Raw genomic sequence first — 17,291 nt, forward strand, 5'->3', positions numbered from 1 at the left:
GAAATGTGAACGAATGAATGGGGAATTACCTTTCACAAGCAATGCAGACACACTTTAGAAATAACTGAAAATGCAGTAAAGGTATAATGGGATTTTTAACTCAGATGAGTGAGAGGGCAAAGGTGCTATTACTACTCCTTAACTCTCCCTCAGTGCATTGTGAAAAAGTAGATGGTCGTTCATGATATTAATGTCAGGGTGGGCTATGGAGTTTTTCATTTTATTAATGTATAGGAAAGATTTTTTTGTTTTTGTTTTCAGCTCAATCAGGGACTTGGAAATGCTGCTGTGTTCAGTAGTAGATTAAGTTCTGAGATAAAACTCATTTCTGTTTTCAACAGATTTGGCCAGAATTAAATAAAAAAGAGGCTCTTTCTGAAAAATCCTAAGAGGATAAAATGCTTTTCATATTGTGAAAGCTACAGACAATGATTTTAACCTGTATTCTCACAGTGAGGAGGAACATTGAGGGATCAGATGTCTTTTATATGTTGCTTATCAAAGTGAAGAAAATGGGGTCACGAGAAGGACAAAAGATGTTCGAAAAAAGGGTGTATTAAGAGAAAAGTAGAATTGTATCCCTGTGAAGAAGCAGTGACCTGTGTTATCCACCCCTCTTTTCCTAACTCTCCCTTGTCTGCTTATTGGGAGACATAGTCACATACATTTATTAACTACAAGGAAACATTTGATTTTGGATTGAGGACAGTATAGTATGTGTGACCCACTACTGAAGTAAATCATACATTAGATATGCTGTGATAGTGTTCTAATTTTGCAGTGGTCCAAAGATGGAGTAAAAGCCTACTGGCCAGCTATGCATGACGCTGCAATGTTCCCATGGCAAAGAGACTTAAAATTTTGCTGATAAGACCAAATGCCTCCAAAGAAATTGGCCGGGGGGGGGGGCTTGTTTGAGGGAGAACTTGCAGGAAGAAAGGATAAATGGACTCATCACAGTATCACCACCATCAGATACTTATTATATATCTGTGATTATCTTGAAATTATATTATGCTTTAACCTGTTTCTTACCTGATTCTTCTATAATATAGTCTCCATGAGGACAGAGATTTTTGTCTCTTTTGTTCAGTGGTATGTGCTAAGTAGAAGTTGCTCAATAAATATTTGAATAAAGAAAGAAACAGATGAATACCTTTTGCGTCTTCTTTGGCTCTGCCATTTGTTAGAAAGAATAAGAGCAATTAATACAATGACAGACACTAGCCCTAGAAGTTTGTAGTTTAAAGTGGCTAATCTGGGTATAGCTCTCATAATAATTTATAGAAAAAAATCATTGATAAAATATAAGTAAAGAATTATGCTTTTAATTATATTTTCTTTCATCTTGTCTGGCTGCATGATTATCAGGTCACATGGTATCATTTAAGACTGTGGAAGAAAACAAATGAGAAAAAATAAATAGTAGAGTAGCAGAATTGACATTGGCAGTAGGGGAGGGAGATGGCTGAATGTGTAGGGGCACGTTTATGGAGAAATTTCCTTCCATCAAGAAGGGCACAAAGTGGAGTGAATTTCCTTACATTCAAGCTCACCTTTAGTCGTGTTACTTACATAGGTAACAGTTGCTTGATTATGTTTTGGGATTCAAATATCTTTATGTTTAAAGAGTTATTTATTAGTGAAATGCCTCAAACATACAGAAAGGTAAAGACAATATAGCAAATACATAAGTACTCAATACTCATGTTGAAAACAAATGTAATGAACACCCAAGTACCTCCCACCCATATGTAACAAATGTTTTCATTTTGCTTTTTGATTCACATTTTTAAACAGAAATATAACTTGTCAGAGTTTAAAATGTTCCTTCAACCTTCTAAAAACAAAAGTTTGCTTTCCATGAGATTGCAAAATAAGCCCTGTTATACTGGTACCTGAGTTTAAATAATTTCACTGTCTTTTTTTTTTTTAAAGCCATTTTAATGATTAAGAAAAAGGTACAGTAGAGTTTTTTTTTTTCATTAAAGTTTAACAGCATAAAATGTCAAGTGAAAAAAGTTTTTAAAAGTTTAGAAATGACTAGTTTGGTTTCTTTTCAAAAGGGAATTGTTTCAAGTAGAGAGTATGTTGTTTGCCAGCCTAATACTTTACAATTTTGTACTGTAGAAAACTTTTCTCGTACTTATGCTCCATATATTTAGTTTTTCACTGTGTAGATTTCTGAACAAAGAACTTCAGTGCTAAACTGGTAACATTGGTTACTTTGGGAGTTAAAGATTAGATCATGAATTTGCCCTTCAAAATTACTTTCGTAATATTTAAAGTTTTGTATAATGAGCATACATTATTTTGGAATAAGAAAAGGTAAATTTTAAACATAGGTACTTTTAAAATATCTTCTAAAATATGGTAGTACCAAATTCAACATCTCCTTTTAACAATGAAGGTGATATGAAAAGAACAGATGCATTTACGCCTATACATGATGCATATACGATGTGTATCTCACATATATATCTCACCAGTCATATAAGTATATTGCATACTTATATTGCTCTTTCCAGTAATGAAAAGGAAATGGAAGCAATGTTTTCTGTGTTAGATGATGCTATCTATGATAAGTTGAGGGTGTGCCATTATTTTTCATTTATTTTCTTAACAGAGAATGTTCTCTTTCTAACCTACAGTGGCTAATACAAGTTTTTTGTTTTCTCACATTTGATTATATCACCTTGGAGGGGGAAGTGATGCTCTTGCTAATTTAAGAAGGTAGCAATGTGTTAATAATTTGACAAGCATACTCTGGGTTATATAACTAAAAATTGTTTATGAGCCATCAATAGAGAAAATATCTAACATAAGTGATTCTAGAATCTAATATGTTATAATTAATTTTCTTTATCATACATGGTTTTCTATTTCTAGGAGTAATCAAACTGAGTATTTTGTTTTACAAAGGCAAAGAATAACAAAACTAACATTAGAAGAAAAATACAATTCTGTGCTGATTTTTATTTTGTTTTCAGAGCTTAAGGCTCAGAGCTTCATTAGTTATATTGTAATGTACCTAACATTTTAATATTTTAATAGAAATTAAGTAAAATTATTTGATATATATTTTATGTTTTGCATAATAAGAGACATAGTTTCAAAAGGTACCATGCAGTTTAAGAAATGTTTTTGTTTCTACATTGTTATTATCTCACTGACTATTGTTTTATATTATTTATATTATTTCTAGATAAAAGAGTGGCTCTGTTTAAACTGTCAGATGCAGAGAGCTCTGGGAGGTGACCTGGCTCCAGTTCCATCATCACCCCAGCCCAAACCGAAGACCGCCCCTGTTCCTACATCAGCAGTGAGCAAGCCAACCCCACAGTCACAGCAGATTTCTCCAAAGAAAGATACTACACCCAAACAGGATGTCTCAAAGGCACCTGAGTCTAAAAAGCCCCCACCACTAGTGAAACAGCCAACCCTTCATGGCTCCCTCCCAGTCACAGCCCAGCAGCCTCCCGTGGCAGAGTCCTCCTCCAAGCCGGCCCCTCCCAAAGAGCCTTCCGTCCCATCTGAACAGGCCAAGGTCTCCGTGGCTGATGATAAACCAAAGCAGCCCAAGACAGAAAAGCCAGCCACAGACGTTGTGTCTTCATTGTCAACAGCAGCAAAACCGGATGTTCCAAGCTCCAAAGTACCATCACAGGATCAAGAGAAAGCAACTCCTACTCTAAAACCAGACTCTGCCAAACCCTCACAGAGTTTTCCACCAACAGGAGAAAAAGTCACCCCATTCGATTCTAAAGTCATACCTCGACCTGCATCAGATTCAAAACTTATTTCACATCCTGGGCCTAGTTCAGAGAGCAAAGGTCAAAAACAAGCTGATTCAATTCAGAAGAGGGACGAACCCAAGAAAGCACAAACCAGAATGAGTCCTAAGCCAGATGCCAAGCCTATGCCAAAAGGGGCACCAACACCCCAAGGTCCACGACCTTCCACTGGCCAAACTGCCCCCCCATCTCCACAGCCCCCGAAACCTCAGGAGCAGTCGAGACGTTTTAGTCTGAATCTGGGAAGTATTTCTGATGTCCCTAAATCACAGCCCACAACTCCTCAAGAAACAGTGACTGGGAAACTCTTTGGGTTTGGAGCATCCATTTTCAGCCAGGCATCAAATCTAATCTCCACAGCAGGCCAGCCTGGGTCTCATTCACAGGGTGGGCCAGTGGCCCCGACAAAACAAGTCCCTCCTTCACAGCCACCTACTTCTCAGGGGCCACCCAAATCCACAGCACCGCCTGCACCTGCAAAGGTTATCCCTGTGAAAAAGGAAACCAAAGCTGTAGTAGCTGAAAAATTAGAGCCCAAAGCTGAACAAGTTTCAACAGTAAAAAGAACAGAAACAGAAAAGAAGCCTCTGCCTACTAAGGACAGCAAACCTGCAACAGCCGAGCCTCAAAAGGCTGTTCTTCCCCCCAAACTGGAGGAAATCCCCAAACCAGAATCAGCCTGTCCTCTCTGCAAAACTAAACTCAACATAGGTTCTAAGGATCCTCCTAACTTCAATACTTGCACTGAATGCAAGAAAGAAGTGTGTAATCTCTGTGGATTTAACCCTACACCACACTTGACTGAGGTAAGCAGTATTTGTATCACATATGAATGTGAGTATATCGTGTTTATTCTGAAATATTTTGGTGGCCAAGTTTCTGAGCAAAAAATACATTTTTAATAAAGAGAAATTGATACTGGTATGTTTGAAGAAGTTTCAATTACTTATTATAGGCTTACTTTCTTATTAAAAGTTAACATAATTTAGATTTTTCTGGCTTAAAGTACCAGAAGTAAGATGATGAAATAAGCTGACAACTTAAAATAACAATTATCCCATCCTTTATATGAATTAACAACCTATAGCTTCAGAGCACTATTTGATTTTCACCTAAAAACACCAAATAAGAGTTGTAATTTCCTATTCCCAGTATCTCTAATCCTTCCAGTCTCTTTCATACCTTAAAAAAAGAAGCTTGATGTGAGATCTGTTATCTTACAAAAGTTAAGAGCTTTGAGTAAGTTAATAATATTGTCTGCTAGAAAATATTGGTTCAAATATATAATGTCTAGACTTTTTATAATTCTGTTTGAACTGTTATCTGGCATAAATATAATAGAGCACTTTATTAGGAACTGTGGAAAGAAAAAGAAGTTATATGGATTTCAGTGACTAATGTGAAGGATTTTTTTTTAATGGGGTGACCAAAACACTTTTTATACAGTGTAAATGACTGAAAAGCAGATGACAATTTTCTACCTAATACAGTTATAGAAGAATGAATCTATAAGCATTAGTCCTGTGTTAGGGCTATTAGAATATTTGGATATTGAGAGACTGAGAAGTTGAATGATGCTGCTGTCTTAGATAAGTAACAGTGATGTTTTAGTGAACATTTTGGGATTGAATTTAGATCATTGTTCATTGTTTTTATACACATCAAAAATACTTAAGGGTTATTTTATTCTCCTCTCCTTGATTTTGTAATTCATTGGGTTGGAAAAAAAATGGAACAGAGTTTTAGCAATTATACAAAAGAAGCTTTGAGATTCTTGGTGGTTTTTTTGAGTTAAATTTAAAAAAAAATAATAAGTTATAAAATATTTTTATTTTTTTACTTTTGAAAGATATTCGATTGCTTTGACATGTTTAACACCGTATGAAAGTGTTGTCCCTATAGACTTAAGCTGATTCTTATCCTCTCTGTGATGAATAATGTTAACCACAACCCATTTGAAAAGTAGATAAAATTTGGTTTCTCTCAGCACTTCATGAGTGGTAACAACTGTAATTATTACTTACAGTATTCAGGATTCATTGTAAAAGCAAAACAACCTTAAGTGTCTTCCATATTTTTAAAACAGTTGTTTTCTGTTGTGTAATTATGAAGAGGGAAATTTCGGTTTTCCTAGGACAGTTGTATTAATTTCATAGATTCTAAAAATTGTACCCTTTAATGAGGAGCCTGTGGTATCAACACCATGCAGTTAGTTTAAATAGTTAGAAAACAAACTGCACCGCTAAAAACAAAACCGTAATGTCTGCATTTAAAGTGCATTTTGTGCACACTGAAAAAAGGGCTATAACGTGTGTGTGTGTGTGTGTGTGTGTATATACATGTATGTATATGTACACATTTGGGCCATAAGGATTATTAGAATTCTTTCAGTGTTTCAAGGTGTGAAATGAGAGTCCTTGGGCAGAGGGACAGTAAACGTTCAAGAAAATCTTTGATTTTCTGTGTGTTGGTAAATTATATTTCAGAAGTAGTAATTTGGAAAGGAGATTCCTTGAATCCAGCAGAGAATTATCTAGGATGTGTGTGGAGTTTAAATAGTTTGAAAATATAAGTGGTTTTAAGTTTTCAAATGGTTTAGGGGAAGTCTTATTTTAAGTATGATCAGTGGGATTTAGATGATCTGTCATTGTTCAGATTTTTTTCTGTGGTCATTTCTTTGAATCTGGAAGATCGTATTTCAGAGGAGAAAAAAATTTGATGTAACAGAAGCAGTCAACTCATGTTCTGGGTTCCACTTGACTGTGTTAATCACAGTGAAGTTTTTAGCTGGTCTAAGGCCTTAATGCCCTCTGGTCTCTAGGTAAATAAAGTCCATTAGCTGACCTGGCATCAAGGGAGTGAATGAAGGTCAGTGGAGTTAATCCCTGTCACCGTAGTTCCTACTATTTTACCTAGAAGACTTTAGAGGACTGGCAGAAGGGATTCGTTGAAGCAAAAGCCACTCTGTGTTTGCGTGTGTGTGTGCGCGCGTACATGTCCATGTATATCCAGGTAATTGTGAATTTGGTGTATATGCTTAACTTGTGGCGCTGTCCCAGTGTTTATACTACTTACTGATCTCTCCTCATTTTGAGTGGTTAGAAAGTATTTCCTCCTTCATCCTTGTTTTATTTCCATGATTTCTTTGTTCTGCTTATGTTATTTTTCTTGTGATCCAAGATTTTCTGCTGCGCTGGCACTGTAATTTCATTCCAGTTGAAAAGAGCACATTCTGAAAATACTCAGACTTTCGCCTGTAATGCAGAGTAATGGTGTTCCTCAAGAAAGGATTCAACTATGTATTTCCATTTATTTTTCTAATAAAGCACATGTAACTCTATTATAAGCCTCTGCTTCTACTACTCTCATCACTGTGAGGCAGGACGTCTTTTCCTGCTGGTGTCTCTCTTCCCTCCCCTTTTTCTGTCCTGTTCTGGGGGTGAGAAGAGCTGGTCCTAGTTTGTCATGGGTTGGGAGCTATAGGCACTATCCTCCTTCCCCCGCCCATTCATTAAACACACCTGTCTCTAAGGTTGCTTCCTGTATCTCCTACTCAGCATCTCCCACAGCACCTGAAGAGTGCCAAGACTGCCTGCAGGGCCCTGGGGTGTCGCCAGGCTTCAGCCTAAGCCTTACGGTTTAACTGTTTTATGCCCAGTTTGTATAAATGGTACTCTAATCCATTAACCTCTGATAGCAGGGAACATTTTTTTTTTAGGCTTTAATTTCTGCCAAATCAGGAAATATTTTGTCTTTGAAGGAGTTTTAAACGTGATTGCAAGGCTTTCTAGTCTTAAAGAATTTGGAGGCGTGCTGAGAAGAGCAGCCTAAATTGGCAGTCAGTTTACCTAGTGAATTTTAATCATTCTGACTCAATTCAAGTACAAAAAGGCGTCAAAATGACTCATCCTGGGTATTTGTTTTATTGTTTGTACTACCCTTTTGGAAAGTAAATTTTTGCTATGAAAGTATGATTTAAAATTATGTTTCCTCATGCTTCAGGAAGCCCTAGAGTCATAGTTCTGCTTCCTTAGTAAGATAATTATTCATGGCCTAAATGATGTTGGAATAGCTAGCATATATTTGTCACCAGGCAACAAATGGGCCTTTTGAGCCAGTTAAGACCCAGTGGTGTAACCGAGTTCCCTTCAGATCTTTACTCTCTAGTCAAGGTGGCTTTTGCATTTTCTCTCATACCCAAGGAAGGCCTGCTGGGGATGTGCTGCATTTCTTAGTTCAGTAAACACATAATATCTTGCTTTAACTTTAAAAACCATTACTTAATACTTGAAGAAATATATCTGTTACAAACAAGCATTTAAGAGTACGCATGCACACATATATGAGCAATTAAAGACAGAGTGATCAAAAATCAATAAGGAGAAAATAATTCTACCAATAATCCATTTTTAAAGAATTCCATGATGGAGATCTACATTCTGTTTAAAAATTTCTGGCATGCGTGGCAGAGGGACACCTGATGACGCTTTTTGACTGACATAAGAAAATTGATAAGTTGGTAGAAACAAAATTTTTACTGATTAATCTTTAGGAGAAATTTGATGTTAACTTTTTATTAAGTGATATTTAGTTGAACAAAAATCCAAATGTGGGTTTAAAATAGAGATATTTTGTTTAAACAAATTTTTTCAAAAAGTGGTTTCTTCATTAGTCTTTTTTTCTGTGCATTTTTATGTATTTAATATTCTACTCTATGTGGTAGTTCTATATCCCAGTAGTAACATGATTATATGCCATTTTACCATGTGATTAAACATTTCTTAAATACTATATAAAATGATTACATATTATTCAATTCTATGTTTTTTCAATATGATTGAAAATATGATATGATATTATTCAATTCAATATGATTACATATTATTCAATTGTATGCGTTTTCATACACATTCTCCTGGTATTAGGGATTTAGGATGTCTTCATTTTTTCACTATAAATAAGATGAACATTCTTGGATGTAAATATTGATAGTTTTAACTGTTTCCCAAGGAAAGCTTACTACTAAGGTTACTGAATCAAAGAACAAGGACCCTGAAGTATCAAATTCTCTTTGGAGATGTGATAGTCATTGACATTGCCACTAGCATACGTGATTCCTTTCTTAATGCAGACTCTCCAAATTTGGATATTATTTAAAATGAAATTGGTTAATTTGGAAGTGTAAAAGTGCTATAATATGGTTCCTTTGGTTTGTATTTCTTTGATTACCAGAACTTTTATTTAAATATTAAATGTAAAAAGATGATTCTAATTATGATCCGGACAATACATTGTGCAGACATTGTGGGAAAAAGTAAACTGGTATTTGACTAGGCCTATGTGGAAGGCATTGTGTCAGTCGTTTTTTCACAACAGCTGTGTGGGGTAGGTTTTACAGCCACTCTAGAGATCAGGAAAAGAGTATCAGAGAGGTAGTTACCAAGCCACAGAGGTATCATTCAGAGGCTTGAGTCAGTGCTCTATCTCCTGGACCATGTTTAAGTAACCTGGCGAACTGGATAACAAATGTCACTTCTTCTGTCCTCGCTTACCTATAAGTTGTGTCAATGGTAATTACTAGGACTTTAATATCAACAAATTTGCTAATATGTGCATCAAAACCAGGTAACATTCGGGGCCCACAGAATAATGGTGGCTGTGTTACATGGCTGAATTTAGAATCACATGCAGATGGAGAGCTTCAGAAACGTAGAGGCCAGCATCATCCTTTTTTTTTCCAGATAAGCCTACCAACTGGTCAACATTTATTTAGGTGAAAGCATATGGCTGAATGATGAAACATAGGTTATATTTATCTTAAACTGGTCCTCCACAGTAGTTTTATCAGTTTTTATTTTGACCAACTTTGCATACATGCTACTGTTGTTCTAGGGATGCTTTGTCTGATAAGATAGTCACTGGACAAACGTAGCTAATGAGCACCGTGGCTGGCTCAAATTAAAATTACTGAAAGTGTGAAAAACACACTGGATTTCAAAAACTTAGCATGAAAACTGTAAAGTATCTCACTGATAATTTTATGTTGGTTACTACTGTGTAAGGCTTTTCTTCCGTAAATATCGAGGTTACGACGGCCTCTTCACATGTCACTTTGCAGTTGCGTATGCACGTACTGCGGTATATTGCTGTGCGGGATATATTTCTTTCTCTTTATACAAAAAAACCCCCATGACTATTACTATATTTGCTGTACTCTGATTAGCTCTTCCAGAGCTTCATTTCCTCATGTGACACAAGATAGCTGGTTCTCTTTGCGTGCTCTACTGAGCAGATAGCTCTCAGGGCTTTCATCTTCTGGAAGTAAAATACCGATGCCTGGCCTGACCCAGCCTGGCCTGAAGATCAATGTTCTAGGCCCTGCTAATCATCAGTAAGAGATATCTGTACTATTGATTGGTGTACTGTGGCCATACCAACCTTTAGGTCAGGATCTCTTCTCTTTTCTACTAGCTCCTCTGTTTCCAAATGTTTCCTCTGTTTTTTCTTTTCAGAACTTTTGGGTGTGTTTCTATTCTCCCTGTGGCTTTGGGTGAATATCATCAGTTTTTGGGTCACTTCTTTTCAGAAGTCTCAGCAATACAGAGTGTTAGAATTTGAATATGTCATCTGGTCCATCCCCTGCTTTCTTCCTTTCTTCTCTTGTTGGCAACTTATTTTCTTTTAAAATTCTGTTCTAATAATTTGTATTACAAAAGCAGTATTCCTTATAACAATCTGTAGAGTACCAAAGTGTCTGAAGAAACATGAATAGCTTCCTCTTGCCCTTGCACTTCATGTTAATGCTTTAGTATCTATTTAGATGTCTTTTTTTTTTTTTTGCTTTTTGTTTATTTCTATAATGGTTATACCAACAGTGAAATGTAAAGGAAAGGATTTGAGATTTTTCAAAAAGTCTTATGGGCTAGTTGTTTTTAAAAATAATGTATTTATTTTGAAATGAACACGTTTTCTTACTAATTTTCATTGAATTCTTTTCTTTTCCACAAAACTTTATGCATTGGACAAGTGAATTTTCACTGACTTGCCTCATTCTACTTATGAGGGAAATAGTTGTGCAGTATCTCAATAGTGATACACATTCTCCTCATGAAAACTGAGATGTTGAAGATATTTCGAGTTCCTGTTGCTGTACAAACAAGGTTACAGTAAAACATCAACACATATATTTTTCCATTGTATCTTGATATGTTAGATAAATTCCTTCAAATGGGTGGGCAAGGTTAAGACAAATCATGTTTGACAGAGTTTCCATATTACTTTTTTTTTAAAGGGTAGTAATTATAGTCCTGCCAACAAACTATTAGTGTCTCTAGTTTCCCACACTGGATAGTAGTTCATATTTATCAGTTTCAAGAGTCAGAAGTTAAATAGTATTGTTGCATAATATTAAATTTCCCTGCCTACTTTGAGAGTAAACATTATATATTTATCAAAATCAAGAGCTTATCAACTACTTGTATTTCTCCTGTTTTTTTAAGTTGCCCATTTGTACGCATTGGCCATATTTTCGTGTGCATATGTTGTATATTTCTTAAAGTATTTCAGAGAATTTAATTCTTTGTCATCTTATCTTGAAATGATTTTCCCTGTTGATCACTTACTTGTTTTTAACTTGCTTTATGAAATTTTCTTCTGTACATGAGGTTTTTAAAAAAACTTCTATGCAATCAAATCGTCCAATGTTTCCTTGATTGCTTATTTTGCTAAAGAAGGCCTTTTCACGTTTTTATTATAAAAATAGCCTTCCACATTTACTCCTAAACATCTGTAGTTTTATTTTTCACTCCCGATCACTTATTTATCTGTAATTGATTTTTTTTTGGTATGATGTGAGGTGAAGGGCCTAACTTTATATATTCAAAACGTATAGCCACTTATCTCCATGTTATTTATTAAGTAATACATCATTTTCCCTCTGGTTTTTATTGCCACTTTCTTCATGTAATAAATTTCCATTAAGACAGTTTTCTTTTCTAGATTCTTTGATTTGTACTGTTAGTTATATATCTAGTTCAGAGTGTCAGCACCTTACTATTTTTATTAGTCTAGTTTTAATATTTAAAGATATTAAATATCCATGAACACCTTAGCAAGAGTCTAGTAATGGGGTATTGTCCGTCCCAGGATTTGGCTTTACCTTATTCTACTTATAAACTAATAAATTAACTTGTTACAGTTTCATGGATGCCAATAGTAGACATGAGATTCCTGGGTTGGATGCAAAGAACTTTATTACTCACACCACAGGAGGCAGCATGAACATCAGCATATTTGTATCAGTTCCCCTTGTCCCCCACTCTCATGTGGGTCACATGAGACATGGGCCTAGATTGATGCTGCACACGTAGGTTTGAGTCACAGGTGAGGAGCACTGAGCTTGTGGAATCCACCTCTTTTATAGCAAGCAGTAAGTTAGTCTGCTCTTTGTCCCAGAGGGGAGACATGGCCTCATCCCTAAGGTTGTTGCCTATTCCACACAGAAGCTTGAGAAATGGCCAAGGTGAAGAGCAGTAAAGGTCTTGCATTGTTCGCAAACCCCGTAAGATGTGTAGGTATAGGAGAGACCCATTGAGGATTGTCTTTCCCAAAGGTATTAATAATCCAGTGGTTTTAAAGCTTAAAATATTATCAACTGTTCCTTCCAATGATGTTGAATATAGACACCAAGTGTAGAAAGCTGATAAATGTGGAAGTGTGCTGGCTGAGGCCAACTTCATCTGTGTGACTAAGGGCTGGAAGCTGCCCATTTGGCAGCCTCTCTTATTCTTGGGCCTGCCTCTGATCCAGCTCCATGAAACTCATGAATAAAGGCTACTTCTCAAAACTCCTACTTTAAAGATGAAGAAAATGGGCTCAGGGAACTGAAATGATATGCTTATTAAGGTTGGGGTCAGATAGTGGTTGCTGAAGTACTAAATAAAAATACCCTTTTCATTGTTTGTTTTCTGCATCTTCTTTTAAAAGTTCCCTCCTTGACTTGCTCGTGAACAAAAGAAACAAGAAAAATTTGTGAAACAAACAACTCAATCTTATATTCAAACAAGCATTGCTCTAGCAGAAAATACATGCTCCAAAATCTAATATATATATTAATATTTTCTTGCCTTATTATGTCTGAGTTACATAACCCCCCCATATTTACATAATGTTAATATGATTTGAAAGTAAATTCAGTGGCATTTTCACTACACGGAGTTGTGGCATGACTCTGAGATTACTCTTTTATTAAATTATAAAAATTGATCTAATCACATAGCAAAATAATGTTTTGGTCTAATAACAGTCTATACTATTGATAATGTAATTTACTTGGTCATTTTATACAACTTATTGTAGATCTGTCTTAGTCTAGGAGGGAAATGTAACAACAGATATTCATGTAGATAATTGAAATAATGTTTTAATATTTCTTAACATTGGAAAATTTTATTTGTGTGTATATCTGTATATATACAAGTAGATGTGTGTGTGTGTATATATGCATATGTATATATTTTAGAGTTAAAATTAGAAATTTCCCTGGGAAGAAATTAGGACTTAAAATACCATGAGGTTTAATTTGGGGAGATAACATACGTGCAGTGTTGTGTGTTAGCACACAGAACTGTGAATCACATCTACCAATTTAAAAAAATGTATAGTGTCAAATAGAAGCATGATCAGGAGAAACCAAAATATGCCTTGCACATGGAATTAACCATTGGAATAAAAATAACCTCATATGTCTATGTGTGGAATTCTTAAACTTGGATTTAAGTACTTTTTGCTTCTCTTGTATATTTTAAAATTTCATGTGAAAAAAATGGACAGTCAGATGTGGGAAGACATGTCATTTTAATTTACCAATCTGGGAATCCACAGAAAGAAGGGATATTCATTTAAAGCACTTTTAGTTGTTGTTGTTGTTGTTTTTTTAAGTCTATGAGAAGACTGTTTTAACAGCTAATAAGTATATAGGTAAATGATGGTTGTGAGTTTATCTTAATTGTTTTTAAATCCTTAAATCAGATTTGTATTCACTTACATTACCTTTTAAGCACGTCAGTTATACATTTATAACTGTAAACATGTATAACAGTTATACATTGTCACCCAGTTTATCTCACGATTCCATAACTTTATAAGTAGAATGATTTTTTTTCAACATACCACACACTGTCACTGCTCTCATCAGCTCACAGTACCACCACAAGCAGTTTTCTTTTGCACCTGCTAAAAATAGAACCTGTCTACCTGAGCCACACTTCCAAAGGAAAGCTAATTAAAGCACTCAGTAGGGGCTGGGCCCGTGAGCCATGGCCGCTGAGCCTGCGCGTCCGGAGCCTGTGCTCCGCAGCGGGAGAGGCCACAACAGTGAGAGGCCCGCGTACCGCAAAAAAAAGAAAAAAAAAAAAAAAAGCACTCAGTAAACAATTTACTTTTTCACTGAGTAAACGGCATGCCCGAATGCCTGTTAATTTCTTTTGCTATTTACTCAGCCTTCTTGAAACTCTGTGGACTTCTTTCATCTGTTATATATCATGTATTTATTCTTTCATTCTTGTTTAATTCCTCAACATACTGCAATACATGAGTAACTACTGGAAAAATAACTACTCTCCACTTTAAAAAAAGTCACATTCATACAGAAGTAATTATGTAAGTATTATCTAAGTATACAAAAATCTTAATAATAGACTTAAAAGACTTAAATAGAAGTGAAGAGTGTCAGCTGAGCCATGCAGAACAAAAGATTGAATGTGTTTTGTGACTTTTATAAAAAGAATCATCCTCTATCTAAAAGCCTTCCTCTTTTATGGGGATCTAATTGACCTAGAGTCAGTTTTCTCATGGCACTGTAATACAGTGTAAAGAGAGATACACTAAATGATGGACACAACATATTTTCATAATATACCTGTCTGAATAATCTAAGACAGGTTTTTTTTTTCAAAACATTTTATGTGCATCCCACACAATGCTACACTAAAAACATATCCCTCAAGAAAATTTGCAAATGCTTCATATTTAATTTCCCTTAAAGATATGAATTGCATATATTACTTCTATGACAATCCTTTTAATAAAGGACTTTGTTGAACCAAGTATAAAAAAAATTATTTTACCACATAGTCATTTTACTTATTCGGCAGAACTAGTGTTCTAAATGACACATATTGCTCAAGAAATAGTAGTTTAAATACTAAATACATTTTAATTAATACCTTCATTTTCTTTTTCTTTTTTTTTTTTTTTGCGGTACGCGGGCCTCTCACTGTTGTGGCCTCTCCCGTTGTGGAGCACAGGCTCCGGATGCGCAGGCTCAGCGGCCATGGCTCACGGGCCCAGGCGCTTCGCGGCATGTGGGATCTTCCCGGACCGGGGCACGAACCCGTGTCCCCTGCATCAGCAGGTGGACTGTCAACCACTGCGCCACCAGGGAAGCCCAGTACCTTCATTTTCTTATTCCTAAAATTCTTTCTTTTGCCTCCAGAGACATAAATGACACCATCTAGGGAAATTTTCCATTAAGGTGTGTGACACACACTTCATGTTCAATATGCCCCATGTTGGAGTCGTCATTTTTTCCTTGTGTCCCTCTTCATGTGTCCCCTGTCAGTCTAGAATGATCCCGAGGGTCATTCTAGACTTCTCTTTCTCTATCACTCGCCCGGAAGCAGTAGCTTTCAACTGTTGTCAATTCTACGTGCTAAAGATATCTGTTCTCTTGCCTCCTTAGTCTTACTGTGAGAGCCTTGTTTGAGCCCTTGTTTATCGTCTTCGCTAATGTGATAGACCGTGAATACTTTATTTGGGGAAACTCAGTTTCTCAAATTTCATTCTCCTACAAGTTGCCAAATATTTCTGCAGTTTCCTTGTTTATCATGTTCTACTGAATCCCTTAGTCTTTTCTCACTTAGGACTATATTCAGTGCCATGAGCAAAGAATATACTTTCAGTCCTCCATGTGCCTCAATACTTAGCATGTGCCTCAATATTCTCCACCTCCCCACATCTTTATCTCCTGTCCATTCTTTGAGATTCATCTCAGATACCATTTCCCCTTGACCCCCTGCTTCATGTTCTAATACTCCAGTCAGCCCTCTTATATATCTTGCAGTTGCCTGTTTAGTTGTGTCATCCCATGGGAATGTGACCCTTGGAGCACCGTCGGTGCTATCAAAATGCCAGCATGTGGTAGGTAGTCAATACGTGTTTGTTCAATGAAGGAAAGACAGAATTTAGGGAAATGGCATGTAGAGTAAAAGTCATGCTTTGTGTTAATAGCATCATAATTGTAGTTAGAAGTAGTATGAAACTTGGTTATTTAGTTCTATATTGGCTGCAAGTATTTTTAAAGCCCTCTTAAAAAGTCTTACATACTAATATATATATATCTTTGCATGTGTTCTTAAAGTACAGAAGTATTAGAAAGATGAGCTTTTTTTACATGAAAATGTAAGAACTTTCTATTTTTTAATTATTTCTTTAAATATTACCTCAATGAGGCCAGCCTAGACCTCTCTGTTTACTACTGTAACCTGCCTGGCACCTCCCATAATGCAATGTTTTCTTACCCTGCTCTCTTTTTTCTTTGTCCAGAGCACTTACTACCTTGTAACATAATATTTCATTTACTAATTTACCATGTTTTAAAAAAATTATCTCTCTGCCTCACTAGATGCAAGGCACAGAGTAGACCCACAAATCCAGGTACTTGGCTTACAGCAGCATACTATCATGAAATCTTTATACAACCAGTGAATTAGTCCTGTATGGTTACTACAGATGCAGTACCTGAATAAGGTATACTGGAATGTTGATTCAGAATGCTAAGATCTGGTCAGACTCATATCTGGTGAGCTGCAAATGTTTTTAACGACTTTCCTACCTCACCTTTTCCCAATATGCCTCATTTCAAAAGGTGAAAAGAAGACACATACACCACATATTTGGAAGAACTTTCTGCATGTAAAGCCTCATTATAAAATTGAGTCCATAAAAGATATTGTATCTTCTGTTATGGCTGAGGGATAAACGAATGAAACTAAGGAAAAGAGACAATGGGTTTGGTGATCTATTGAGAGGCAGCATAGCAGGGTTGTCAAGATGGCACCTATACCGCCTCTTAGTAGCTCGGTTTTGTCACCTATCAAAGAGGACCTACCTCATGGGGCTGTTGTGAGGATTAGAAGAGTGGATACCTGTTAAGCTTTAGGAACAGTTCATGACGCTGCACTTGATGAAACTCAGTAAACGATAGTTTTGCTCACTATAGTTGGCAGATCTAGAAGGCCTATGGTACCAAGATATACCTTTTGCTGAATAGATGGGATAAAAATGATTCCTTTCTAAGTGAAGCTTCACTTCTAAAAAGAGTTAAGCTGCTTAATGAAATGTGTTTTTATGTTAAATAGTAAGTGTGAGCCTTTACTGCAAGCTTGAAAGATTATGTCAGGTTATTTTATATAATGCAAAACGTAATGGGCCCTGACT

At 35.9% G+C, this 17,291-nt stretch overlaps 1 protein-coding gene across 1 annotated transcript in view; it reads left to right on the top strand.

Annotated features, from left to right (window-relative positions):
- The window catches only part of PCLO (piccolo presynaptic cytomatrix protein), a 366,748-nt gene that overhangs the window by 23,059 nt on the left and 326,398 nt on the right, over nucleotides 1–17,291 (top strand). The window contains exon 3 of the mRNA XM_089917758.1: nucleotides 3,206–4,600. Within this exon, the coding sequence (XP_089773884.1) occupies nucleotides 3,206–4,600 (1,395 nt within the window). The remainder of the gene's footprint in view (nucleotides 1–3,205; nucleotides 4,601–17,291) is intronic.

Source organism: Delphinapterus leucas, chromosome 9 (assembly GCF_059928025.1).
Source record: "Delphinapterus leucas isolate spDelLeu-1000000601 "Yukka" chromosome 9, BTC_Dleu_Yukka2, whole genome shotgun sequence".
NCBI classification, from domain to species: Eukaryota; Metazoa; Chordata; class Mammalia; order Artiodactyla; family Monodontidae; genus Delphinapterus; species Delphinapterus leucas.